Source organism: Nicotiana tabacum, chromosome 14, assembly GCF_000715075.1.
Source record: "Nicotiana tabacum cultivar K326 chromosome 14, ASM71507v2, whole genome shotgun sequence".
NCBI lineage: Eukaryota > Viridiplantae > Streptophyta > Magnoliopsida > Solanales > Solanaceae > Nicotiana > Nicotiana tabacum.
Genome location: NC_134093.1, coordinates 71435250 through 71462729, shown reverse-complemented (window position 1 = coordinate 71462729; position 27480 = coordinate 71435250). Strand labels below are relative to the sequence as shown.

Below are 27480 nucleotides of genomic sequence, written 5' to 3'. Positions count from 1 at the left end.
AAAAGAAGGAAAAGACTACACCTTTTTAGTTGTGTCAGCTAGACTAAGGATATAGCCTTTTTCCACGTTATTGGAAAAAATAGAATCTTTGGATATATTTTCTCACTACCTTCATACACCTCTCACGCGCATCGCAAATGGAATTTCCAAGAATATACAGATCAAAAAAGTCACTTACATTTTCTCAATAAGTTTTCTCGACATTTAACCGCATACCTTCTTTATTTTTGTGGGGATACAACACACCTAGTTGTTCCAACTTTTCATAGTTGGCTATGTGGGAACAGCATGTAGGTGTCCAACCAGGTGACGGTAGCACACTACCCCATAGTCAAAATACAAGCAAACGACATTTAGAGGGAGGGGGACCATAATTATTTACGATCGTTCTTCAAATATTTGGATAATCCCGATATCTTCCTTGTGTGGTTCATTGGTTTCAACGACTTTTAGAATCTGCTATCTTGGACCCCATCTCTCACTTTTCCAAAACAAAACCCCTCATGCTAATCAATATCGCTTCTACTTGAACCCTCAATCTTCCTTCATACTGTGCTTATCTAATCAAATCAAATGGCTTCTTTGTCCAGATTTATTGTAAAAGATTGTAAATTGTACGCACTTCACAGACCAAGTTATGCTCCAAGGACTCCCACCCATTTTAGTATGTGGAATCTTACTTGTTTAGTGTTCTGTTCATTATTTAGTTGCTATTTTGCTACTGTTGAGTATTGATACGATTGTTGATTTTGGCATTAACTTAGCAACCTTCTTTTATTAAGCCTAACTAATAGTTATATTGAATGTCCATTTTAAGGTATAAGAAGTGGACATGAGACTGGAAGATGTAATTTGTTCATTCAAAATAAGCACCAAATTTCAGATGTTGCTTTCCCAGTTCAATCCTCATTTATTGGAATCACTTCACTGCGGTTAGTGCTTGAATCAAAGCTCCTTGTTTATTCTTTTGTTCATTTGGAGTTACAAAAGCTTTTTGGTCCATTAGGAATTCAAAAATATCTTGCAAGGCAGCAACAAATGTGTCTGGAGACTTACCAAGCAGTGGAATGAGCCAATACGAAAAAATAATTGAGACTTTGACCACTCTTTTTCCTCTCTGGGTATATCCTTTTTTCTCCATTTTAAAGTAAATATTTACTACTCCCTCCGTTTCAATTTACACGAGGTAGTTTGACACGGCACGGAGTTTTCGAAAAAAAAAAAAGACTTTTGAAACTTGTTGTCTTAAAAGCTTAAGGGATAAAAGTTTTGTGGGACCATGACATTTGTGTGGTTATAAAAGTTTCTCATTAAGGGTAAATTAGGTAAAATGAAGAGTTTAAAGTTGAATTATTTCCAATTGTAGAAATATGCCATTTTTTTTGGAACGGGCTAATAAGAAAAGTGTGTCATCTAAATTGAAACAGAGGGAGTATATTTTTTTAATATATCATTTTTGTTAGCGGCCTTTTCATAGTACAGACCATTTTTTTGAAACTGTGCAGCTACTCAATGTTTGCAGGTTATATTAGGTACAATCCTTGGTATCTATAAACCTGCCGCGGTAAATTTACTAGTTTTTCTTTGCAATTCCATTTATGATAAATGAATAATTTCAACTGATAGGACACGAGAATCTTACAGGTCACTTGGTTGGAAACAGACCTGTTCACTCTTGGTTTGGGATTTCTAATGCTTTCGATGGGCTTGACACTAACATTTGAGGACTTCCGACGATGTTTAAGGAACCCATGGACTGTAAATAATAACTTGTTCATGCTCCCTACTATTTCTTTCTTATTAAGTACCAGCAGACACCAATGGTTGCTTGGTTTGCAGGTTGGTGTTGGATTTCTGGCTCAGTACTTCATCAAACCACTTTTAGGCTTTGCAATAGCAATGGTATGTCTTCTCCTACTTCAATGGGTTACTCGTTTTGTCTACGGATGATTTAAATCAAGTTGAAGTCGTAATAAAATTTGTATAATACACCTTATATCAAAAACACGAAAAAAGGATAATACATCACTGTCGAATGTTGTTCCCAAAATGTGTATACTTGTGTTCTGACTTGGTGAGACTCAATACTCTTTGACTCGAACGAAACCACTTTAGGGTAGTGAATGAAGATCAGCTCCATTACACCGGAATTATCTTATGTGAGCCAATAGAAGGCATAAAAAAGCCCGAATAGTCTATTTCAGAAATATTTATTACCCTTATTATTCTTATATTAAGATGTAAGTTAGTTAAACATAATAGGGAAACTTCGTCAATAGTATATGTACCTCAACAGACTCAATAGAGAAGCATATGAAAGTTTGATTGATAAATTACTCATGTGAGTTGTATCTTTTTATGTCACGACCCAAACTCCAACCAGTCGTGATGACATCTAACCCAACCGGCTAGGTAAGCCAAGTAACATTCAACACAACTCATTTGAGAATAATTAAGAGTAAATGAGTAAAATGACTAAATTTTCTATACAAACTCTCAAGAATTGGTAGTACAAGTCATGAGTTTTTAAGACTTAGAATTTACAAAGTTGGTACGAAATAAATACACCATCTGTCCAAAATATGCATAAACATAATTTCAAAATCTAAAGCTACCAAGGACAAGTAGCAGCTAGCATCGGAACGCAGGTACATCTTCAATGTCAGCTCCCGCCATACACAGCAATATCAACTCCAAGATCTGCACGCAAGGTGCGAAGTGTAGTATGAGTACAACCGGCCCCATGTACTCAATAAGTAACAAACCTAACCTCAGGTTAAAAGCAGTGACGGGCTCGAAAAAAAACGGTGAGAGTCCAACATCAATAGCCAATGACAATTCATAATAATGTAAAATAGACAGCAATAGTGAATAACTTGAGAGATATTATTCTCGGCTCGTTCACAGTTACGGGTAGGGGTGTCAATGGTTCTGTTCGGCCGGTTATTTTATAAAATTTGTACTATACTAATTTTTCGGTTATTCTATTATGTATAACCAAAATTAAACTTTCCGAAACCGTCCCAATCATGTCGGTTTCTCTTCGCTATCGGTACGGTTCGGTTAATTTTCGGTATTTTTTTAAATGTCATGTAAAAGTCGCTAGTAAAAGTAAAATGAAATAACATATATATTTTTATAGGACTTAGCAAAACTCTCTAGACAGTTTTACTGTTTAAATGGTGATGAATTAAGAAAACATGAAAGATGACCATAATATAGATCCATCAACTATTCTACAACAGTATAAAAGAAACTAAGCAAAGACAAAAAAAAGAATCACACGAATAGAAAGATATTAACCAAGTTGAGACTCAAGAATAAAGTCTATAGAAGATTAAATATTCAAAAAGATAAATCTAAATCATACAAAAGGAAACATATTCAATACATTTAGTTTGCTACTCATAATCGCTAGAATACCTTGTGTCTTGCTAGTGAATATGCTGAAAATAATTTTGTTTCAGTAGGAGCAGCATAATAGGTTTGGGAATTAAAATTTTGATTTTAATTACTTGTTGGCTTATAATCATATTTATAATTTCAAAGGCCAAGAAAAATTTAATGCTTTATTATTTTTAAACATAATATATAAATATATTTTTTACATGTATATTTATTCGGTACGGTTCGGTATTTTTTCGGTTTATTTTCATAAAATAAAAAACCTACCCTAATTATTGGTACGGTTATAGATTTATATAAAAACCTACGGTTTTATTAAAAGAAACCTAAAAATCGGTTCGGTGCGGTGCGGTGCGGTTCGGTCGGTTTAGTCAGTTTTTTAATAACTATTGACACCCCTAGTTACGGAGAGTAAACATGCTTTTCTAGTATAACAGTTAAAGTTCAAATCTTTCACTGAAATCAATTAAACACGAGTTTATCGAAAGAACTGTATTTTTCCCAATTACAACATCAGATAAACCCTTTTTGTTTACCAATTATCATGCTGAAAATACATCTCTATGCCTACATGGCAAGTATACATGTCAAGTAATCAAATGTCATATCACCGTCTAGCATGAGAAAGGTACATCTCTATGCCTACATGTCAAATATACATGTCAAGTAATCAAATGTCATGTCACTGGCTAGCATGAGGAATATATATCTCTATGCCTACATGTCAAGAAATCAGTTTTCACAGTGGAATCATTAAGTACACACAATCTTAGCACACTCCAGGTGCCTGGCTCAAATGCCCCAAACAATATTACCGTTGATCCATCAAAATAATCACACTTAACACTGTACAAGTGCCTGGCATAACTGTCCATCATCGAGCACGTGTATATGACACTGTGCTTGCCCCACTGCTGGCATGTCAGACTCCGGAGGGGAGGATCCTGCCCAAGTGCTAATCACAATCATATAGCCCAATAGTGAGGCCTGGTGCACGCGTCGCCCCAAAATAATAACACTTAGCCCAATATGGACCTGGCGTACGCGTCACCTCATAATTAATGCCAAATCGGCTCCATGGCCCAAACTCAGTCATTTACCATTTAAGTCTCAGATAAACACATCTCACGATACTTAGTTTATCAGTGTTACACATAGGAGGCATCAACAACATGTGAGGAATCAAATAAGAAGTACTGAGACAAAGATATCATACATGGATATAGCATCATGACTGAGAACATGTGTACAAATAAGGCATGTAGCTCAGAAACGGCAAGAATAGCCCTATCAAGTCTCAAACAAATAGCACATAGCCTAGACATGATGTCTAACATGAATCACAGTTCAAATAACCGAACAAGTAGGGAAAACATATGTATAATAAGGTATGATAGCAAAACAATTCCAGTAATAGTCTAAAAGCCACCTCAAATCAGGAACACACCGTGCACGTACGCATGCCCGTCACCTAGTGCATACGTCACCCCAATACCTTTCATATAACGTATTTCTAGGGTTAAATACCCTTAAATCCAAGTTTAGATATGTTACTTACCTCAAACAAGCCAAATCCAATACCGAGCAAGCCAAACAACACTCTAGAAACGCCATCCCGCACAAATCAACCTCCGAACGACTCGAAACTAGCCAAAAGCAACTCAAAAATATCAAATAATGCTATAGAAAACAAACCCAAGCAATAAAGGTCGAATTTTTAGTCAAATACTCAAAGTCAACCAAAATGTCAAACCCGGGCCCGCACCTCGGACCCGATAGAACTCGCAAATTCTGACAACCCATTCGAATACGAGTCCAACCATACTAATTTCACTCAAATCCGACCCTGAATCGATGTTCAAAACTCAATAATTCACTTTATGAAAGTTTAGACAAAACCCCCTAATTTTTCTTTCAAATTCATAATCAAAATGCCAAAATCAAAGATAGAATTATGGAATGTAATCAAAATGGAGTAAAAAATACTTACCCCAATCCATGCAGTGAAAATCACCTCCAAAATTGATTAAATCCGAGCTCCATAACTCAAAATATGATAAAATGACCAAAGCCTTCGAAATAGAGTACTTATAGATCTGCTCCAGATATACTCTTCGCGAATGCGGAAGAAACATCGCGTTCGCGATGAACAAAAATGCACTGTCACAAAATGCCTTACGCATTCGCGACACTTCCCGCGCAAACGCAATACCCACAGACGCCGCACAACGCGACGCGACCCGCGTCTCACGGACGGGAAGAAGGGTTCTCTAGCTCCCAGCTTACCAGCACGAACACGACTTCAGAAACGCGAACGCGAAGCTCAAATTCCACAGTCTCCGCAAACGCGTCTTAATATTCGCGGAGAGATAAAACAGCCCAGCCCAATTTCCTCTACGCGATCGCGAGCCTAGCTCCGCGATCACGATGCTCTGCAGATACACCAGCAATCAACAACACAAAATCCACCCGAAATGGTCCGAAACCACTCCGAAACTCATCCGAGCCCCTCAGGACCCCGTCCAAACATGCCAACAAGTCCCAAAACATAACACAGACCTACCCGGGGCCTCAAATTATACATAACAACATCAAAACCACGAATCGCGCCTCAAATCATGCTTAATGAACTTTTGAACTTTCAACTTCCAAAACTCGTGCCGAACCATATCAAATCAACCCGGAATAACCTCAAATTTTGCACAGAAGTTTCAAATGACATAATGAACCTATTCCAACTCCCGGAATAACAATCCGAACCCGATATCATCGAAATTAACTCCCGGTCAAACATATGAACTTTCCAAACCTTCAAATTGTCAACTTTCGCCAGTTATAGCCAAAACTTTCTAGAAACATCCAAATGCAAATCCGGGCATACACCCAAGTCCAAAATCACCATTCGGACTTAACGGAATCATCAAAACTTCGATCCGGGGTCAAATACACAAAAGTCAAACTTGATCAATTCTTCTAACTTAAACTTCTAAGATGAGAATCATTCTTCCAAATCAATCCCGAATCACCCGAAAACCAAAACCGACGATACTCACAAGTCATATTACACCATATGAAGCTTATCCAAATTGTTTGCTTTATCCCTATTTGAAGGGGATCCTTGACGAAATGGTAAAGTTGTCTCAGTGTGACCTATAGGTTACGGGTTTGAGCCGTGGAATCCGACCTGATGCTTGCATTAGGTTAGACTGCCTAGGTCCTTCCCCGAATCCTGCGTAAACGCGGGATGCTTCGTGCGCTGGGCTGCCCTGTTTGCTTTATCCCTTGTTGTGAATTTTCTGTTAAAGCTAGTTCTATTAGGATCACACTACGTTCTACTATCTATAATTTATGATACCGCTTCTGTTGCCAAAGAGAAATTATTTAACCTCTAGAAACATTTTTTGATATATGTATTCAAGTTTAACCTTACTAGTTGAGCATGTTGATGCTGTTATTCTCTCTGGTTGTGTTTTTTGTTCCTTAGCAAGACTAACTCTTGATTCTGCTTTCTAAGATTACTTTTGTCAGCTAATACTAATTGTTCTCTTCCTCCAATTGGTATGATTTGTAGGCTCTAAAGTTGTCTGCCCCACTTGCAACTGGTCTTATCTTGGTGTCATGCTGTCCTGGAGGTCAGGCGTCAAATGTGGCAACATATATCTCAAAGGGGAATGTAGCACTTTCTGTTCTTATGACTACGTAAGCAGAGATTGTGAATGTAGATTTAATGTACTCCCTGGGAAGTTTTTATTGTCAATAAGCTTTGCTATGATTATGCAAGCTATTCTTGTTATAGATGTTAGCGGCACTCAATGCTCAATATAGAAACTAAAGTATGACTAATTTATAATGCAGAAGAAGCCACCATAGAAGTCGAAGTTAGGCAAGTTCAGGAGTGCAATTTTCTGTGCTTAGCAAAAGTCATGGTTACCAAGTTAGATGCTAAACCCAGGTTACCAAGTTAGATGCTAAACCGTCACCAAATTGGAAATTTATCCTGTATTGCAAATGAACTTGCCTAAGAAAAAGTTGTAGCTGGCAACTACTTTGCTGTAAGATATTTCAAGTTGGGATAGTCAATACAGTTTCTGAGGTCTTTAAGAAAGCAGTGCACCTACACTTTGACTAAAAAAAGGGCAGCTCGGTGCACAAATCATCCCGCGTTCACACAGGGTTCGGGGAAGGGCCGTATATGATGTAGATAGCTTACCTTAATGCAAGCATTAGTGGCTGCTTCCACAGCTTAAATCCGTGACCTATAGGTCACACGAAGACAACTTTACCGTTGCTCCAAAGGTTCTCTTCTGCACCTACTCTTTGACTATTATTTTAAATTCATTTAAAATGAAATATTTATATAAAGATGATCCGCCTTTTTGCTTTGTATACAAGCGTTGAGCCCATTTAAACCTAATATTGACTTAATTTGGTTTTTAAAAAAGACAAGGGACATGTTAAAACTAAGTTGATCTGAAATTTTGTTTGCCAATGCAATCTACAATATATCAGATTGTTGCTTTTGAGTGGTTTCTCCTCCCTAATGATAGGAGGCCATTAATCCAGGTTAAAATTTCTTTAAACTTAAGACAAAGATTATCTAGCTTACAACCATCATAATTAAATGAGAAATGACTCAAAATTCCTATGTTCCTGTAAAGTTCTTCGTTTATTTGATAAAGTAGTTATTCATTGTGCGCTCCTGAATAGTTGCATGTCTTGTGACATTGGAGATACATGTTGAGGTAGACTCTATTGCTAAGTTGCTCGGACTCTTTACTTTCGGTGCCACACCCCTGTTGACACAACGTGGCTGTGGGTGTAAGTGTGAGTGTTGGATCCGCACTGGATCTGGTCAATCGATTTTGGGTATTTTGATCAAGATGGATGGAGAAATTTGGGACAGATATTAAGATTTTGAAATCAAAACAAAAGGTATGGTGAAATTGAAGAAAATGGAATTACCTTCTATATAGAAATTTATTTGTTAGTCCTTTTCTTTTATCTCCTTCTCGGATTTCCCTCTTGATCAATATTTCTCCTTCTCGAAATAACTTGTTAGTCTTCCACATAATGTCTCATAACTTAGACATATTTTATAATTCTATTTTTAGATATTTTAGCCAAATCCCCGCACCCGTATTCGTACCTGGATTCGTACCCCCGAATCTTAAAATTTAGATAATGAAGGATCCGACCTTTAGATCCTCCTCGTATCGGACACCCGCACCAGAGTCCGAGCTACTTAGCTCTGTTGTGCACATTGTGGCCATAAATGCTCATGAGGGTGAGGGCGTGTTTGTGGTATCTGGCAAAAGCCTGACCAGCTGATTGTTAGCCGATCAATGAACTTAGTGTTTTTCCTGAGCATTTTTCGTTGCTGTAGAGGATAGAGATCTGCAATGCATGATTAGCAGGACAGTGATTGTAGCAAGGTGGTAGTTCCACCCATGGAGATGTAGCCCTTTAGCGTTTTTTTTGTAATCAATAAATCAAAAAATTAAACTAAGGGTTGCATTTCCAGAGAACTACTGCCTTACTACAATGGTTGTCTTGGTACTATAAATAGAGAGTGCAACGGATGAAAACGAAAACTTGTTACTATGCTGACAGTGGTCTCCTTTGTTATGTCTAGGATGATTTCTGGCAGATGAAAATTCATTACGGGAAAATGAATGACTGCATGTGAACTTTCAACCGCTATACTTTAGCTTCCTTGGTAATGATGCCATAGTTTTTTAAGCCTGTAGAAAGTGATGGCTGTTGAGGAGAAAACAGACCTATGCTATTGCTCAGTGCAAAATTAGGTTCACCTAGACAAGAAATTTGCCATTGGCATATAAAAAAATTGTGGACAACTAATAAGCTAATGACCAGAAACTTTCTTAGAGAAGTTGGTGGAGTAAGTGCTTCTATGGCATCATTGCAGGTGTTCAACTATTGGAGCTATTGTGATGACACCACTGCTTACTAAGCTTCTTGCTGGTCAGCTTGTCCCAGTTGATGCTGCTGTAAGTTGACCTGTGCTGATGTGTTCAATATTTGTTGCATTTATCATAATGCGTCCATGTAAAGAGCTTGATGTATGCAATATCAGTGACATTTATCAAAGTTTATCCCATAAATGCATGTATACAATGGAGAATTTCTGAAATATGCCTTGCACAAGCACCAAAACATTTTCTGGACTCGTCACCAGGCTAATTTGGAGCCTAACAGCGTCAAAGTATGGCTGTTTAAAGTTAGATTTTTCCAAACGAAGCTGATAGCCCTCTTAAAATTGCTCAAGACTTTCTTCCAATCAATCATCTTCCATTCTCTTTACAGGGTCTTGCTATAAGCACCTTTCAGGTTGTGCTAGTGCCAACAATTATTGGAGGTAACTGGATATTTTAATACTTTCCGTCTTTTTTAATAGTCTAACACAATGGAAAATTGTATTTATGCTGATCTTGCTTTCGTAGAGCTTCAAATAAGATATGCCTATATTAATTCAAGTTTACTTTGTTTTGCAGTTCTATCAAATGAGTTCTTTCCTAAATTTACCTCAAAAATCATCACCATTACACCTTTAATTGGAGTTATTTTAACCACTCTTCTTTGTGCAAGCCCGGTAAGCTTGCATAATTTACTGGCTAGTTTTAGTTGAAGGCATAGTAATGTTCCTTTTCTCTCGCAGATACTACGCTAACCCAGTTTCTATATTTTTTTCTTCTGAAGATCGGGCAAGTGGCAGATGTGCTGAAAACTCAGGGTGCACAGTTACTCCTTCCAGTGGCAGCCTTGCACGCTGCAGCATTTTTTCTGGGCTACTGGCTTTCAAAATTTTCATTTGGTGAATCAACTTCCAGAACCATTTCCATAGAATGTGGAATGCAGGTAGTTATCTTCTGTACTTCTCAGCATAGCGATGAACTAATCTCTGTAGCCACTCTAATACCTTATACCTGTCTTGTCTTTTCTTTTCTTTTGCTTCATGTAAGTCCAGATATACTTTCCATACTATCATCAATTCCTCTGGTTGAGCTCCATACATCAGCATATTAAGAAGCATATCTGATGGGTGTCCGATAGTGAAAATGACAAGTCATGCAAAATGCTAATATATAGTATTTCACTATTTCCAGAGGTGGAAAAATGTCTTGTTTTTTGTCCCATTGAAGCATCATTAATCTGTGGTAGTTAGCTATATAAGATTCTGCTGCTGCTACTTCTTACGAACTCGCTTTCCTTCCCTAGGTGGGGGAGGGACTTTGTCACGACCCAAATTTCACCTTAGAGGTCATGATGGCACCTAGTTTCTAAAACTAGGTAGCCGATCACTTACAACAATTAAATCACTAAAGACATGGTATAACGAAACAAGGTTTAATATAGATGCGGAAATAAAGGTGATACAAGCCAACACGGGGATAATCACAACATATCCTCAGAACTAGGTAATACAGAGTCACGAGCTCTAACTGAATACATAGAAATATCTCAAAATACAATACTGTTCGGATAGAGAATTGACAATATAATTGTAAGGAAATGACTCCAAGGGATTGCAACGATCAAAGCATCTCTACTTTGAATTCTCACGATCAAAGAAGCTCTCATTGCCTGGGTCGCTACCTCCAACACCTGAATCTGCGCAAAAATGTACGGAAATGTAGTATGAGTACACCACGGTCCGTACCCAGTAAGTATCAAGACTAGCCTCGGTGAAGGAGTGACGAGGTCAAGTCATGCGATACTCATTAGTCAAAAATATCCTGTGCAATAAATCAAGACCGACAACAAAAGTATAACAGAAAACAATAATAATAACCTCATCAGAATAAGTGATAACAGTTCAATGCAAGTTAAGGTTCAGTTTCAACATCAAGTCACACAAAGAAACACACACACATAGCACCTTGTGCCCACATTTTTTATCACAACAACAACACCCACTCGTATCGCTCCGCCCTGACAATAACACAATAGCCACCCGTATCGCTCCGTTCGGACAATATCACTATAGCCACCCGTATCGCTCCGCCAGACAATATCACAATAACCACCCGTATCGCTCCGCATCACAATAACAGTAAAATGCCACCCTTATACACCGCACAACAACAATCAATCCACAGAACAAGTCTACATGTGCTACAATATCACAAAGACAATAGTACCATAGTTTCCTCACGGATATGAGATCATAATTTATCAACAAGGTGCACAAGAACATGAAAATGGTAAAATACGGATGGGTTTTTAACAAATAAAGTATTACCATGGCTAAAACAAGTGTAATGATCTCGTTCACATAGCCACAAAGTGATGGAGCATATTCCATATACAATTTATCCCCGAAATAAGGCATATTAATAGCCTAAGATCTATTCCGGTTACAAGCCACACATAACACTCGTGTACACGCTCGTCACCTCGTGTACATGCTCGTCACCTCGTGTACATGTTGCTTTTCACATAACACAAATAAACAATTAAGGCCAAATCCTAAGGGGTATTCCCCACACTAGGTTAGGCAAGATACTTACCTCAAACAAGCCAAATCAGTACTCTAAAAATACCTTCCGGCGTGAATCAACCTCCGGACGGCTCGAATCTAGCCAAAATAACTTAATAACATCAATAAAAGCCGTAGGAAACAACCCCAAACAATAAAGATTCGATCTTGAACGAGAATCAAAAGTCAACCCAAAAAGTCAACCTGGCCCGCCTCTCGAAACCTGACAAAAATCACAAATTCCAAACACTCATTCAAATACGAGTTCAACCATACTAATTTCATCCAAATCCGACTTCATATCGGGGTTCAAATCCTCAAATTTGAGGATTAGAATTTGTTTTACCAAAATCCCTAATTTCCTTCACTTAGATTCATCAATTAAATGCTAAAAACAAGGATGAAATCATGAAAAATAACCAAATCCGAGTAAAAAATACTTACCCCAATCCAAGTCGTGAAAATCCCCTCCAAAATCGCCCAAAATCGAGGTCCCAATCTCAAAATGTAATAAAACAACTAAAACCCTCGAAATAGAATTTTATATAAGTCTGCCCAGGGGTCCTCTTCGCGATCGTGGGACCTACTTCTCGATCGTGAAGAATAATTTATACACTGGTCAAAATACTCCTTCCCGAACGAGGTCTGGCACCCGCGAACGCGACCCTCACCTTCACAGACCTACGCGAAAGCGACCTCCCACCTGCGAACGCGAAGGCCAACCACTGGGCGCCCCATCCAACTCTCCCTCTACGCAAACACGACTTACAAGTCGTGAATGCGATGAACACATCCCTTCGGGCTCCGCGAACGCAACATCTTTATCGCGAACGCGTAGGGCAAATCATCAGTCACCCAAATAACACTCCGCGATTGCGATGCTTCAGTCGTGATCGCGATGAACACCACCACACCAGAATATCAGCAAGTCCAACATGAGTGAAATGGTCCGAAACTCATTCGAAACACAGCCGAGGCCCTCGAGACCCATCAAATTATACCAATCATTCCCAAAACATAATGCGGACCTACTCGAAGCATCAAATCATACAAAATAATATCGAAACCACGAATCGCACACCAATTCAAGCTTAATGAACTATTTCAAAATTCCAATTTCCAAAATTACGCTGAACATGCCTAGACTCGGAATGACCTCAAATTTTACACATATGTCACGACCCCAAATTTCCCTCCGTAGGATGTCGTGACGACACCTAGTCTCTAAGACTAGGTAAGCCTAACAAAACATGCGGAATAACCGAAATAATAATAATTTAAATCTCAAAACATCCAAAACTATATATATAAAGGAAATCTGCAACCCAACATGTACATCTCCCAAAACCCGGTAAAGTATAAGTCACAAGCTCTAGATACAGTACGGAACGCACCTATACATCACTGTCTACAAAAATATAAAGGAACAAGAAAAGAACAGGATAGAAGGGGACTCCGAGGCCTGCGGACGCGGGCAGGTGTACCTTGAAGTCTCCAAAGCAGCAACACAACGCACTAATATCGAGGCTGATAGGATGTACCTGGATCTGCATAAAAACATGTGCAGAAGCATAGTATGAGTACACCACAACGGTACTCAGTAAGTGCCAAGCCTAACCTCGTTAGAGTAGTGACGAGGTCAGGTCAAGGCCCTATTGGAGATAATAAGAAACAAGACAGAAGATATAATGATATAATGAAAATGACAGGGAAGTGAACAATAAAGAATTTACGGGAAATAACAACACGGAATCAAGCAAAGCTAATACAACACGAAAGGAAAACAAGAATTTTACATGTTAAGGAAACAAGAACCAAACAATACAGCAAATAAAGAAGAACGGGGCACTCCCGAGGTACCGCCTCGTAGTCCCAAATCGTAAAAGCAAATCACAGTCTATCCTTATATCACCGCAGGAGCCTTTATATTTGGTTTTGAAAATTATTTTTCCCGAAATAGCATCTCGCGTTTTAGCCCACCTTATCACACCGCATGGCTTCTAGTAGTTCCCCTACTAGCCACGCGTATCAAGCCCACCATATCTCAACGCATGCGTTTCAAACACCCAGACCTTATACCACTGCATAATAATCACAACGGCATGGCAGAAACCTCGTGCAACAACAACAACCGAACGGCAGAAACCTCGTGCCACCAATAACAACCGCACGGCAGAAACCTCGTGCAAACAACCAAACAATCACTTCAACAATAACACGAAAGCCAAAGCACAACAACTAAATAAATGATATTTCAAGGATAGCAATTTCAAGTAAAGAATTTCCACAGTTAAGTAATGAATACGGAAATCAAGAAAAGCAAGTAATTCAACTAAACATGTGATACAAGTTGCAAATAGGAGATAAGACAAGTAGACATGTGAAATTAGGCTAAACTTGATGACTATAACGTAGTAAAGTAAAAGGAAACTACGTAGCAAAAATTGAAATTTTAACATTTAGCCCGTGTACGCACTCGTCACATTGCGTACACGACCTTCACATATCACAATTATCACCAAATACCAGATCCTTAGGGAAATTTCCCTCACACAAGGTTAGACAAGTCACTTACCTCAAACCACGCTTAATCAATCAATTGGAAGGCCTTTCACTCGATTTTCCAACTCCAAACGGCTCGAATCTAGCCAAAATAATTTCATACTATAAATATAACTATAGGAAACTAGTTTAAATAATGAAATAATGATTTTTGCAAGAATTGGAAAAATCGCTCCAAAAAGTCGACCCGAGCCTACACCTCGGAACCCGACCAAAATCATAAAATCTAAACACCCATTCGATATCGAATCCAACCATACAAGAATTATCCAAATCCGATATCATTTAGCCTTTCAAAACCCAAAAACTTGGTATAAGAACTTCTGCACTTTTTCCCCAATTTTAAACTCCAAGACCATAATTAAAAGGTGAATTAATAGTTGATTCATGGGAATTAATAAAAAACGAGTTAAGAATCATTACATAAATGCTTCTTCTGAAAATCTCTCAAAATCTCGCCTCAGTCCGAGCTCTCAAACTCCCAAAAATGAAAATGAAGCAAACCCTCGAAAAATCCTCTTTTTTGCCCAGTTATGTTGCACCTGCGACCTTACTGCCGCATTTGCGGCTCCGCACCTGCAGAATTTCCATCGCATGTGCGGGTATGACCAATCCCAGCACACTTCGCATCTGCGAGGGCAGGTCGCACATGCGTATGCGCGCCTGCGGCGAGTAAGTCGCACCTGCGCTTCTGGCCGCACCTGCGTTCTTCTCCGTCGCAGAAGTGATGCCGCTTCTGCGGAACAATTGCCGCACCTGCGAGCCATGCCTGGACTGCCCTCTCCGCTTCTGCGTTCCACTGCTTGCACATGCGAGTCCGCACCTGCGGCCAATTTCTCCGCAGGTACGATGACACCAGAACTGGGAGCTTCAACATTTGCACAAGTCCAAATTTTGTTCCGATATCGATCAGAATCACGCCCGGAACTCCCGGGACCCCATCCGAATTTACCAACTAGTTCCAAAACACCTAACAGACTTATAGCCTGTTTGGTCAAGCTTCTAAAATCTACTTATTTTGAAAAGTGTTTTTGTCAAAAGCGCTTTTCAAAAAAGTACTTTTGGTGGGAAGTAGTTTGTGTTTGACTAATTAATTTGAAAAGCACTTTTGAGCAACAATTAGTGTTTGGCCAAGCTTTTAAAAAGTGCTTTTGAGTGTATTTTTATCAAAAGTGCTTTTGGAGAGAAGCTATTTTTTCTGCTTCTACTCAAAAGTACTTTTTTTTTCTTCAAAAAGTTTGGGCAAACACCTTAATTTTGGCAAAAAAGTACCTTTGACTAAAAAAAGCACTTTTGGCCAAAAAATAAGCTTTGGCCAAACAGGCTATTAGTCTAGGCCTCAAATCATCTCAAACAACATAAAAAACACGAATCGCACCATAATTCCAGCCTAATGAACATATATATTTTTAACTTCTACATCCTATGCCGAACCCTTCCAAATCAAGTCCGATTGACCTAAAATTTTGCACAGAAGTCATAATCGACATTACGGACCTATTCCAACTTCCGGAATCGGAATCCAACCCCGATATCAAAAAGTCCACTCCCAGTCAAACTTTCCAAAAATCTTCCAACTTTCCAACTTTCGCCAATTAATGCCGGAATGACTTACGGACCTCCAAATCACATCCGGACACGCTCTTGTGACCAAAATCACCATACGGAGCTATAGGAACCATCAAAACTCCATTCCGGAGTCATCTTCACATAAGTCAAACTACGGTCAACTCTTACGACTTAAACTTCCAATTTAGGGACTATGTTCCCATTTCACTCCGAAACTCACCCGAAACCAAAACCAAACATCCCGGCAAGTCACCTAACCACAAAATGAAATAGAGGGAGCAATAAATAGGGGTATCGGGGCTAATACACTCAAAATGACCGGCCGGGTCGTTACATCCTCCCCTCTTAAAACAAACGTTCGTCCTCGAATGAGTATAGAGACATACCTGAAGTGGTGAAAAGATGAGGATAACGGCTACGCATATCATGCTCGGTCTCCCAAGTCGCCTCCTCGACTGGCTGACCCCTCCACTGGACCTTAACTGAAGCAATGTTCTTCGACCTCAACTTTCGGACCTGCCTGTTCAAAATGGCTACCGGCTCCTCAACATAAGATAGATCCTTGTCCAACTGGACTGAGCTAAAGTCATACACATGAGATGGATCGCCGTGATACTTCCGGAGCATAGAAACATGGAACACTGGATGATCTGCAGCTAGACTAGGTGGTAATGCAAGTCTGTAGGTCACCTCTCCAACCCTCTCAAGAATATCAAAAGGCCCGATATACCTAGGGCTCGGCTTGCCCTTCTTCCCGAACCTCATAACACCCTTCATGGGCGAAAGTCGGAGCAAGACCCGCTCCCCAACCATGAATGCAACGTCGCGAACCTTTCGATTCACATAACTCTTCTGTCTGGATTGGGCTGTACGAAGTCGATCCTGAATCAATTTAACCTTTTTCAAAGCATCCTGAACCAAGTCTGTACCCAATAGCCTAGCCTCACCCGGCTCAAACCAACCCACCGGAGACCGGCACCGCCTACCATACAAAGCCTCAAACGGGGCCGTCTGAATATTCGACTGATAACTGTTGTTGTAGGCAAACTCCGCAAGCTGCAAGAACTGATCCCAAGAACCCCCAAAATCCATCACACACGCATGCAGCATATCCTCCAATATCTAAATAGTGCGCTCGGTCTGTCCGTTCGTCTGAGGGTGAAATGCTGTACTCAACTCCACCCGAGTACCTAGCTCATGCTGTACGGCTCTCCAGAACCGCGATGTAAACTGCGTACCCCGGTCAGAGATGATAGATACCGGCACGCCATGAAGCCTGACAATCTCGCGAATATAAATCTGAGCCAGTTGCTCTGACGAGCAAGTAGTCATTACTGGAATGAAATGAGCTGACTTGGTCAATCTATCCACAATCACCCAAACTGCATCGAATTTCCTCTGAGTCCGTGGGAGGCCAACAACAAAATCCATAGTAATCCGCTCCCATTTTCACTCCGGAATCTCTAGCTTCTGAAGCAATCCACCCGGTCGCTGATGCTCATACTTCACCTGCTGACAATTTAGGCACCGAGATACATACTCCACTATGTCCTTCTTCATTCTCCTCCACCAATAATGCTGCCTCAGGTCCTGATACATCTTCGCGGCACCTGGATGAATGGAGTACCGCGAACTGTGAGCCTCCTGGAGAATCAACTCACGCAAGCCATCTACATTGGGCACACATAGCCTGCCCTACATCCGTAATACTCCGTCATCTCCAATAGTGACCTCCTTGGCATCGCCGTGCTGAACCGTGTCCTTGAGGACAAGCAGATGGGGGTCATCATACTAACGCTCTCTGATACGATCATAAAGAGAAGACCGAGAAACCACACAAGCCAAAACTCGGCTCAGCTCAGAAACATCCAATCTAACAAACTGGTTGGCCAAGGAGGCCTGAACATCCAAGGCTAATAGCCTCTCTGCTATCGGTAGATATGCTAAGCTGCCCAAACTCTCCGCCTTGCGACTCAAGGCATCGACCACCACATTGGCCTTCCCGGGATGATATAGAATGGTGATATAATAGTCCTTAAGCAACTCTAACCATCTTCGCTGCCGCAAGTTAAGATTCTTCTTTTTGAACAAATGCTGTAGACTCCGGTGATCGGTGTAGACCTTACAAGGGACACCGTACAAATAGTGCCGCCAGATTTTCAAGGCTTGAACAATAGCTGCTAACTCGAGGTCGTGGACATGATAGTTCTTCTCATGCACCTTCAGTTGTCTAGATGCGTAAGCAATCACTTTACCGTCCTGCATCAACACCGCGCCGAGACCAGTGCGCGACGCATCACAATACACAGTATAAGACCCCGAACCTGTAGGCAATACCAATACTGGGGCTGTAGTCAAAACAGTCTTGAGCTTTTGAAAGCTCTCCTCACGCTTCTTGGTCCACCTGAACGGAGCACCCTTTTGGGTCAATCTGGTCATAGGTGATGCAGTAGACGAGAAGCCCTCTACAAATCGACGGTAATACCCCGCCAAGCCAAGAAAACTTCGGATCTCCGTAGCTGAGGACGGTCTAGGCCAACTCTGCACTGCTTCAATCTTCTTCGGGGCTACCTTGATCCCCTCACTCGATACTACATGGCCCAAAAATGCCACTGAATCTAGCCAGAATTCACACTTCGAAAATTTTGCATATAACTTCTTTTCTCTTAAGGTCTGAAGCACAGTCCTCAGGTGCTGCTCATGATCCTCCCGACTACGGGAGTACACCAGAATGTCGTCAATAAACACAATGACGAACGAGTCAAGATAGGGCTGAAATACACTGTTCATCAAGTGTATGAATGCCGCTGGGGCGTTGGTCAACCCAAAAGACATCACGAGGAACTCGTAATGTCCATACCGAGTCCTGAAGGCAGCCTTTGGGATATCTGGCTCCCGAATCTTCAACTAATGATAGCCTGAACGCATGTCGATCTTAGAGAACACTTTGGCACCCTGTAGCTGATCAAATAGGTCATCAATACGTGACAATTGATACCTGTTCTTCACTATAACCTTGTTCAATTGGCGATAATCAATACACATACGCATAGAACAATCTTTCTTCTTTATAAATAAGACTGGAGCACCCCAAGGCAACACACTGGGCCGAGTGAAGCCCTTATCAAGCAACTCCTGCAACTGTTCCTTTGACTCTTTCAACTCCGTTGGGGCCATACGATAGGGTGGAATAGAAATGGGCTGAGTGCCCGGTAACAAATCAATACCAAAGTCAATATCTCTGTCGGGCGGCATGCCCGGAAGATCCGTCGGGAATACATCTGGATAATCCCTCACTACCGGAACTGACTCGACGGTAGGAGTATCAACATTGACATCTCTCACATATGCCAGATACGCATCAAACCCCTTCTCTACCATCCGCTGAGCCTTTAGAAATGAAATAACCCTGCTAGGAACATAATCTAAAGTACCTCTCCACTCTAACCGCGGTAGACCTGGCATAGCCAACGTCACCGTCTTGGCGTGACAATCAAGGATAACATGATAGGGCGACAACCAGTCCATGCCCAAAATAATATCAAAGTCTACCATACTGAGCAACAGTAAATCGGCTTTGGTCTCAAAACCACTGAGAACAACTAAACACGACCGATACACACGATCAAGAACAATAGAATCTCCCCACAGGTGTAGACACATAGACAGGCGAACTCAAAGAATAACGGGATACGCCCAAATACGGAGCAAAATAAGATGACACATGAATAAGTGGAGCCTGGATCAAATAAGAGTGATGCATCTCTATGACAGACCAGAACAATACCTGTGATGACAGAGTCGGATGCAACTGCCCCTGTCCTAGCAGGAAGAGCATAATATCTGGCATGGCCTCCCCTCTAGGGCGACCTCTGCCTGCCCGACCTCCACCTCTAGCTGGCTGTGCAGGTGGGGTGGCAGCTGGTGCGACGACCATGGACTGAGAAGCCTGAGGACCCGGTGGAATACACGGAGCCTGAATAGTCTGTGGAGGTGCACCCCTCCTGAATATGGGCAATCCCTCACCATATGACGAGTGTCACCACACTCAAAACAAGCTCTCAGAGGACGTGGCTGGTGTGTCTGGCTCGGGCCTGATCGGTTGGACTGACCGCTGAAAGCACCCCGTGCAGGAGGTGCACTAGATAATGGCGGTGCATAGTAGGGAGCCTGAGGCCTAGGAGTGGCCGGAATACCGCTGGAAGCTGGAAGTGCTGAATGAACAGGACGACTCACATAGCCCCTACCATGACGAGCTACAGCTGGGGCACGAGTACCACTATATGTGCCAGACTCTCGAGACCTCTTGGCCTCCCTCTCCTCTCTCTCCCGGGTCAGCATACCCTCCAATTTCCTAGCGATCCCCACTACCTGCTGGTATGCGATGTCCATCTCCAACCCTCGGGCCATGCTAAATCTGATACCGGGGTTGAGCCCCTCGATAAATCGACGGACCTGCTCTCTAACAGTAGCAACCAAGGCTGGTGCATGCCTAGCCAAATCGCTGAACCGGACCACGTACTCCGACAGGGTCATAGAACCCTGGCGCAACTGCTCAAACTCTGCGCGCCATGCATTTCTGAGACTCTGGGGAACATACTCCCTTAAGAACATATCCGAGAACTGAGTCCAAGTGAGTGAAACTGCTTCGGTCGGACTACCCAACTCATATGCTCGCCACCACTGATATGCCGCTCCCCTAAGATGGAACGTAGTGAAAGCAACCCCACTAGACTTCGCAATACCCATAGTACGGAGGATACGGTGGCGCTGCTCAAGAAAGCCCAAGGCATCCTCTAACGCCAAGCCATTGAAAGTAGGAGGGTGGTACTTCTTGTACCTCTCGAGCCTGAGCTGCTTCTCCTTAGAAGCTGCTGCCCTAACCCCGGGCTGAACTGGGGCTACCGACTGCACTGGTATGACCTCTGGGACCTGGTCAACCTGGACCCGCTGCTCTGGGGTACGGCCGGCGGGAGTCTGTGCTCCTCCCCCGGCCTAAGATGTGGCAGGAGCAAGTGGGATCAACCCCGCCTAGCTAAAGTGTCGAACATTCTCAGAAACTGGGCGAGAGTCTCCTGGAGAGTTGGTGCAGTAACAGGCGTCTCGAGTGCCTACCTTCCAATTGGAGCTACTGGTGGCTCCTCTGTAGCAGCTCGTGCAGGTGCTCTGGCTGCACCACGTGGACGTCCTCGGCTTCTACCCCGTCCCCGGCCTCTCACGTCTATGGCAGGGGGCGCGGGTGCCTGGTCATCTGATCCAGCTGTACGTGTTCTCACCATCATCTGTGAGAGAATAGAAAAACAGAAATTTAGAATCCGAAGTCAAAGATTTCGCACGATAAGGAATCAAAAGAAGTGAAGCTTTTCCTAACAGTTCTATAGCCTCCCGAAGGTAAGTACATACGTTTCCGTATCGATCCGCGAGACTCTACTAAACCTGCTTGTGACTTATAACACCTATGAACCTAGAGCTCTGATACCAACTTGTCACGATCCTAAATTTCCCTCCATAGGATGTCGTGACGACACCTAGTCTCTAAGACTAGGTAAGCCTAACAAAACATGCGGAATAACCGAAATAATAATAATTTAAATCTCAAAACATCCACAACTATATATATAAAGGAAATCTGCACCCCAAAATGTACATCTTCCAAAACCTAGTGAAGTATAAGTCTAAAGCTCTAGATACAGTGCAGAACGCTCCTATACATCACTGTCTACAAAAATATAAAGGAACAAGAAAAGAACAGAATAGAAGGGAACTCCGAGGCCTGCGGACACGGGCAGGTGTACCTTGAAGTCTCCAAAGCAGCAACACAACGCACTAATATTGAGGCTGATAGGATGTACCTGGATCTGCACAGTAGAAGCGTAGTATGAGTACACCACAACGGTACCAGTAAGTGCCAAGCCTAACCTCGGTAGAGTAGTGACGAGGTAAGGTCAAGGCCCTACTAGAGATAATAAGAAACAAGACAAGATATAATGATATAATGAAAATGACTGGGAAGTGAACAATAAAGAATTTATGGGAAATAACCACACGGGATCAAGGAAAGCTAATACAACACGAAAGGAAAACAAGAATTTTACATGTTAAGGAAACAAGAACCAAACAATACTGCAAATAAAGAACAACAGGGGCATTCCCGAGGTACCGCCTCGTAGTTCCAAATCGTAAAAACAAATCACAGTCTTTACTTATATCACCGCGGGAGCCTTTATATTTGGTTTTGAAAATTATTTTTCCCGAAATAGCATCCCGCTTTTTAGCCCACCTTATCACACCGCATGACTTCTAATAGTTTTCCTACTAGCCACGCGTATCAAGCCCACCTTATCTCAACGCATGCGTTTCAACACCCAGACCTTATACCACCACATGCGTATCAATAATCACAACGGCACGGCAGAAACCTCGTGCAACAACAACAACCACACGACAGAAACCTCGTGCCAACAATAACAACCGCACGGCAGAAACCTCGTGCAAACAACCAAACAATCACTTCAACAATAACACGAAAGCCAAAACGCAACAACTAAATAAATGATATTTCAAGGATAGCAATTTCAAGTAAAGAATTTTCACAGTTAAGTAATGAATACGGAAATCAAGAAAAACAAGTAATTCAACTAAACATGTGATACAAGTTGCAAATAGGAGATAAGACAAGTAGACATGTGAAATTAGGCTAAACATGATGACTATAACGTGGTAAAGTAACTCAATTAAGGCATGAAAAGGAAACTACGTAGAAAAAATCGAAATTTCAATATTTAGCCCGTGTACGCACTCGTCACCTAACGTACACGACCTTCACATATCACAAATTATCACCAAATACCAGATCCTAAGAAGAATTCCCCCCACACTAGGTTAGACAAGTCACTTACCTCAAACCACGCTTAATCAATCAATTAGAAGGCTTTTCCCTCGATTTTCCAACTCCAAACGGCTCGAATTTAGCCAAAATAATTTCATACTATAAATATAACTATATGAAGCTAGTTTAAATAATGAAATAATGATTTTTGGAAGAACTGGAAAACTCGCTCCAAAAAGTCGACCCTGGCATACGTCTCGGAACCCGACCAAAATCATAAAATCCGAACACCCATTCGATATCGAGTCCAACCATACAAGAATTATCCAAATCCGACCTCATTTAGCCTTTCAAAACCCAAAAACTTGGTCTAAGAACTTCTCCACTTTTTCCCCAATTTTAAACTCCAAAACCATAATTAAAAGGTGAAATTAACAGTTGATTCATGGGAATTAATCAAAAACGAGTCAAGAATCTTTACCCAAATGCTTCGTCTGAAAATCCCTCAAAATCTCGCCTCAACCCGAGCTCTCAAAGTCCCAAAAATGAAAATAAAGCAAACCCTCAAAAAATCCTCTTTTCTGAGTTATGTCGCACCTGCGACCTCTCCACACCAGCGGAATTTCCATTGCAGATGCGGTTATTACTAAGCCCAGCACACTTCGCATCTGCGAGGGCAGGTCGCAGCTGCGCATGCGCGCCTGCGGCGACTAAGTCGCACCTGCGCTTCTGGCCGCACCTGCGTTCTTCTCCAACGCTGAAGCGACGCCGCTTCCGCGAAGCAATTGCCATACCTGCGAGCCATGCCTGGACTGCCCTCTCTGCTTCTGCGTTCCACTACTCGCACATGCGAGTCTGCACCTGCGACCAATCCCTCCGCAGGTGCGATGACACCAGAACTGGGAGCTTCAGCATTTGCACAAGTCCAAATTTTATTCCGATATCGATCCGAATCACACCCGGGGCCCCCGGGACCCCGTCTGAATATACCAACTAGTTCCAAAACACCTAACAGACTTAGTCGAGGACTCAAATCACCTCAAACAACATCAAAAACACGAATCGCACCCGAATTCAAGCCTAATGAACTTATAGATTTTTAACTTCTACATCCGATAACGAGCCCTACCAAATAACGTCCGATTGACCTCAAATTTTGCACACAAGTCATAATCGACATTACGGACCTATTCCAACTTCCGGAATCGGAATCCAACCCCGATATCAAAAAGTCCACTCCCGGTTAAACTTTCCAAAAATCTTCCAACTTTCTATCTTTCGCCAATTAACGCCGGAATGACCTACGGACCTCCAAATCAATATTCGAACATGCTCCCATGACCAAAATCACCATACGGAGTTATAGGAACCGTGAAAACTCCATTCCGGAGTCTTCTTCACACAAGTCAATCTACGGTCAACTCCTACGACATAAACTTCCAATTTAGGGACTATGTGTCCCATTTCACTCTGAAACTCAACCGAAACAAAAACCAAACATCCCGGCAAGTCACGTAACCACAGAATGAAATAGAGAGAGCAATAAATAGGGAGATCGGGGCTAATACTTTCAAAACGACCGGCCGGGTCATTACAACACAAATCATAAATCTCCACACAAACCTATTCCATGGCTCGAAATCCCAAACAGACATCGATAACCCCAAAGTCAACCTGGGTCAAACCTATCAACTCTCCAAGGCATCAAACTTTCAACTTTCGCCAATTTGAGCCAAATCAACCTAGAAACCTCCGAACCCAATTCCAGACTTACGCCTAAGTCCAAAATCACCGTCCGGACCTAACAAAACTATCAAAACTCCGATCTGAGGTCAAATATGCAAAAGTCAAACTTGGTTAACACCTCCAACTTAAAGCTTCTAAAATGAGAATAATTCTTTCAAATCAATCCCGAACCACTCGAAAACCGAAACTGACCATACACGCAAGTCATAATACATCATCTGAAGCTACTCGCTGCCTCAAACCACCGAACGAAAATGCAAATGCTCAAAACGATCGGTGGGGTCGTTACAGACTTTGCTCAGAAAATGGAACTTGAATGAACTTTTTTGCAGAAGTGTTACGACCCAAAATCTCACCTAGTCGTGATGGCATCCAACGCCAACATGCTTGGTAAGCCAAGAAATAAGTAACACAACTCGAAAGGAAATGATTAATAATCAATAGATAAAATGACATAAACTCCAAATTTCACCTCCATTCGGCTTAAATCTAGGAAAAAATAACTTAATAACATCAAACAACGCTATTGGATTCAATTCCAAACAATAAAGTTTCAATCTTTACCCCATTCTCAAAAAGCAACAAAAGTCAACCCCAGGCCTACACGGTCGAAATACCAGTCAAGGGGTAGATCCCGACTACCCATAACCCCACGAGTCTAAATATGTGATTAGATTCGAAAACCGAATCCAAATCGACTCTCAAACCTCCAAATTTCATTTTCCAAAACATAGTCAAAAACTCTCGAAAGTTCTCTTTTAAATTCTATAATCTAGGTGTAATAATTCATGGGGAAACAAGATATAATATCAAAATCAAGTAGGAAAAACTTACCCTCTGGCCTTGTGTGAAAACCCCCCTAAAAAATCGCCCCTCTCTAAGTTTAGGGCTCAAAATATGAGAAAATGGGTTTAAGTTTCGAAATACACCACTTATAACCAGCTTCAAATGTCGCAAATGCGACCTCAGGCTCGCAAATGCAAACCCCCACTGACCTAACAGACGTCGCAAATGCGACCACAAACATTGCAAAAGCGAAGTGCCCCATCCCGCCATGTCGAAATGCTATCAAAATACTTCGCAAATGCGAAGTCCCAACATGACAGCCAACATCGCAAATGCGAAGAAGTCCCTCGCAAAAGCGAGGTTCCCCACTCGAATCACACCTGGTGCCTCGTCCAAACATACCAACAAGTCCGAATACATTATCCAAACTAATCCGAAGGCTCGAAATATCATCAATAACATCAAAACCAAGAATCGAACACCAAAACTCATCATACAACCTTCAAATTCAAGAACTTCAAATATTCACAATCAAGCGTTCAATTCATACTAACTTAACCCGGAATGAAACCAAACTTTGCACACAAGTTCCATATGACAAAGGGAACCTATTTCAAGTCTCGGAATAACAATCCGAACCCGATAGCCTCAAAGTCAACTTGTGGTCAAACTTATGAAATTTCTAAACCTTCAAATTGTCAACTTTCGGCAAAAGAGCCAAATCATCATAGGTACCTCCAAATTCAAATCCGGACATACGCCTAAGTTTACAATCACTATGAATCTATTGGAACTATCAAAACACGAATCCAGGGTCGTTTACTCACAAGTCAAACCTCGGTTAACACTTCCAACTTAAAGCTTTCAAATTGAGAATTACGCTATCAAATCAATCCCAAACTTCCCAAAGATCAAAACCAACCATATGAAGCCACTCGAAGTCTCGAATTAGAGAACGAAATGCTAGAACTCAAAACGGCCGGTTGGATCGTTACAAGAAGCTGATCACCTTTTGTTTGTAACTTTTGGTGGTCATATTGTTCACAAAATTGGTTAATTATGCATAGTAAGTTGTCATATCAGTAATAAAGAGGGCTATCATCTTTTTTGAAAGGTTATCCAATCTTTTGATGATTACAATTAACGGAAGTCATTTTGGTGAACCCCAAACTAGAGTGGAAAATTTGTAACTCTTTTCTTATTTATGTGCGCACAGAGTTCTGCACTCGGATTTTTACTTGCCCAGAAGCATTTCACAAACCCTCTTGTTGCTGTACCTTCTGCTGTTAGCGTGGTCTGCATGGCGGTAGGACCCTGTGCCCATATATTTTCCTTATACATATTTATACCCTACATATCTTGTCTAATGTACTCCTACTGTAATTCTTTGGGATGTTCTCTCATCGTTACCATGTTTCACAGCTTGGTGGAAGTGCTCTAGCTGTGTACTGGAGGAACCGGCCAATTCCTGTTGATGACAAGGATGATTTTAAGGAGTAGGACCTCCGCTGCTGCTGCTGCTGCTGCTTTTTGTCGTCGTTAGTTTGTTAGATGAAGTTAAAAGCTCAATCATGTCTAATTATGCAAAGGCATGGCTGGGTAGCTTGCATTTCTTGGCTGAAGCTGTAGCCGAAGCTAAATTTTGGACCTTAGAAAGTTCTCCAATTTAATATGTTAGAAGCATAGCACTAGAGAGCCTTCCAAAATATTTTAAATATGTATTGGGCTACCCATGGCATTGTAAGCAAAATTTAGAAGGCTGTGCTTGTAATGTTAAACTAGGAAATTTCTAGTAGGACTCTTGGTTTACTGCATCTATTTATTGGAATAGATAAGATTATGTTGGATGAAGGACACGAGCTTGAATTAAAAATGTTGAGCAGGGGGGGTAAAGTGTAGTTATACTGTTATAGCTTGTTTGGCCAAGTTTTTGGGAGGTCAAATTTGTTTTTTCCTTTAAAAAATGCTATTTTAAAAAGTTGGAAGTGTTTGGCCAAGCTTTTAGGAGAGAGAAAAAAGTGCTCCGAAGCAAAAGTTGTTTTTACCTTTTCGCGAATTTACCTTTGGCAAAAACTTTTGAAATACC

The 27480-nt window shown here is 41.4% G+C and overlaps 1 protein-coding gene across 1 annotated transcript; it reads left to right on the top strand.

Moving 5' to 3' along the window:
- The first annotated feature begins 227 nt into the window (after positions 1-227).
- Positions 228-27267, top strand: LOC107773306 (sodium/pyruvate cotransporter BASS2, chloroplastic). The gene is made up of 13 exons (XM_016592740.2): positions 228-664; positions 818-932; positions 1007-1121; positions 1523-1564; positions 1645-1758; positions 1840-1902; positions 6977-7104; positions 9332-9413; positions 9730-9781; positions 9918-10015; positions 10123-10281; positions 26611-26700; positions 26817-27267. The coding sequence occupies exons 1-13, from the start codon at positions 574-576 to the stop codon at positions 26892-26894; spliced, it is 1227 nt and encodes a 408-aa protein (XP_016448226.1). The 5' UTR covers positions 228-573; the 3' UTR covers positions 26895-27267.
- Positions 27268-27480: the final 213 nt, after the last annotated feature.

Excerpts from the sequence above, each read along its gene's own strand:
- LOC107773306 (XM_016592740.2), top strand. The coding sequence starts at position 574 with ATGGCTTCTTTGTCCAGATTTATTGTAAAAGATTGTAAATTGTACGCA. Across the intron at positions 933-1,006 it reads ATTGGAATCACTTCACTGCG|GAATTCAAAAATATCTTGCA; the intron begins GTTAGTGCTTGA and ends TTGGTCCATTAG. Across the intron at positions 1,565-1,644 it reads GTATCTATAAACCTGCCGCG|GTCACTTGGTTGGAAACAGA; the intron begins GTAAATTTACTA and ends AGAATCTTACAG.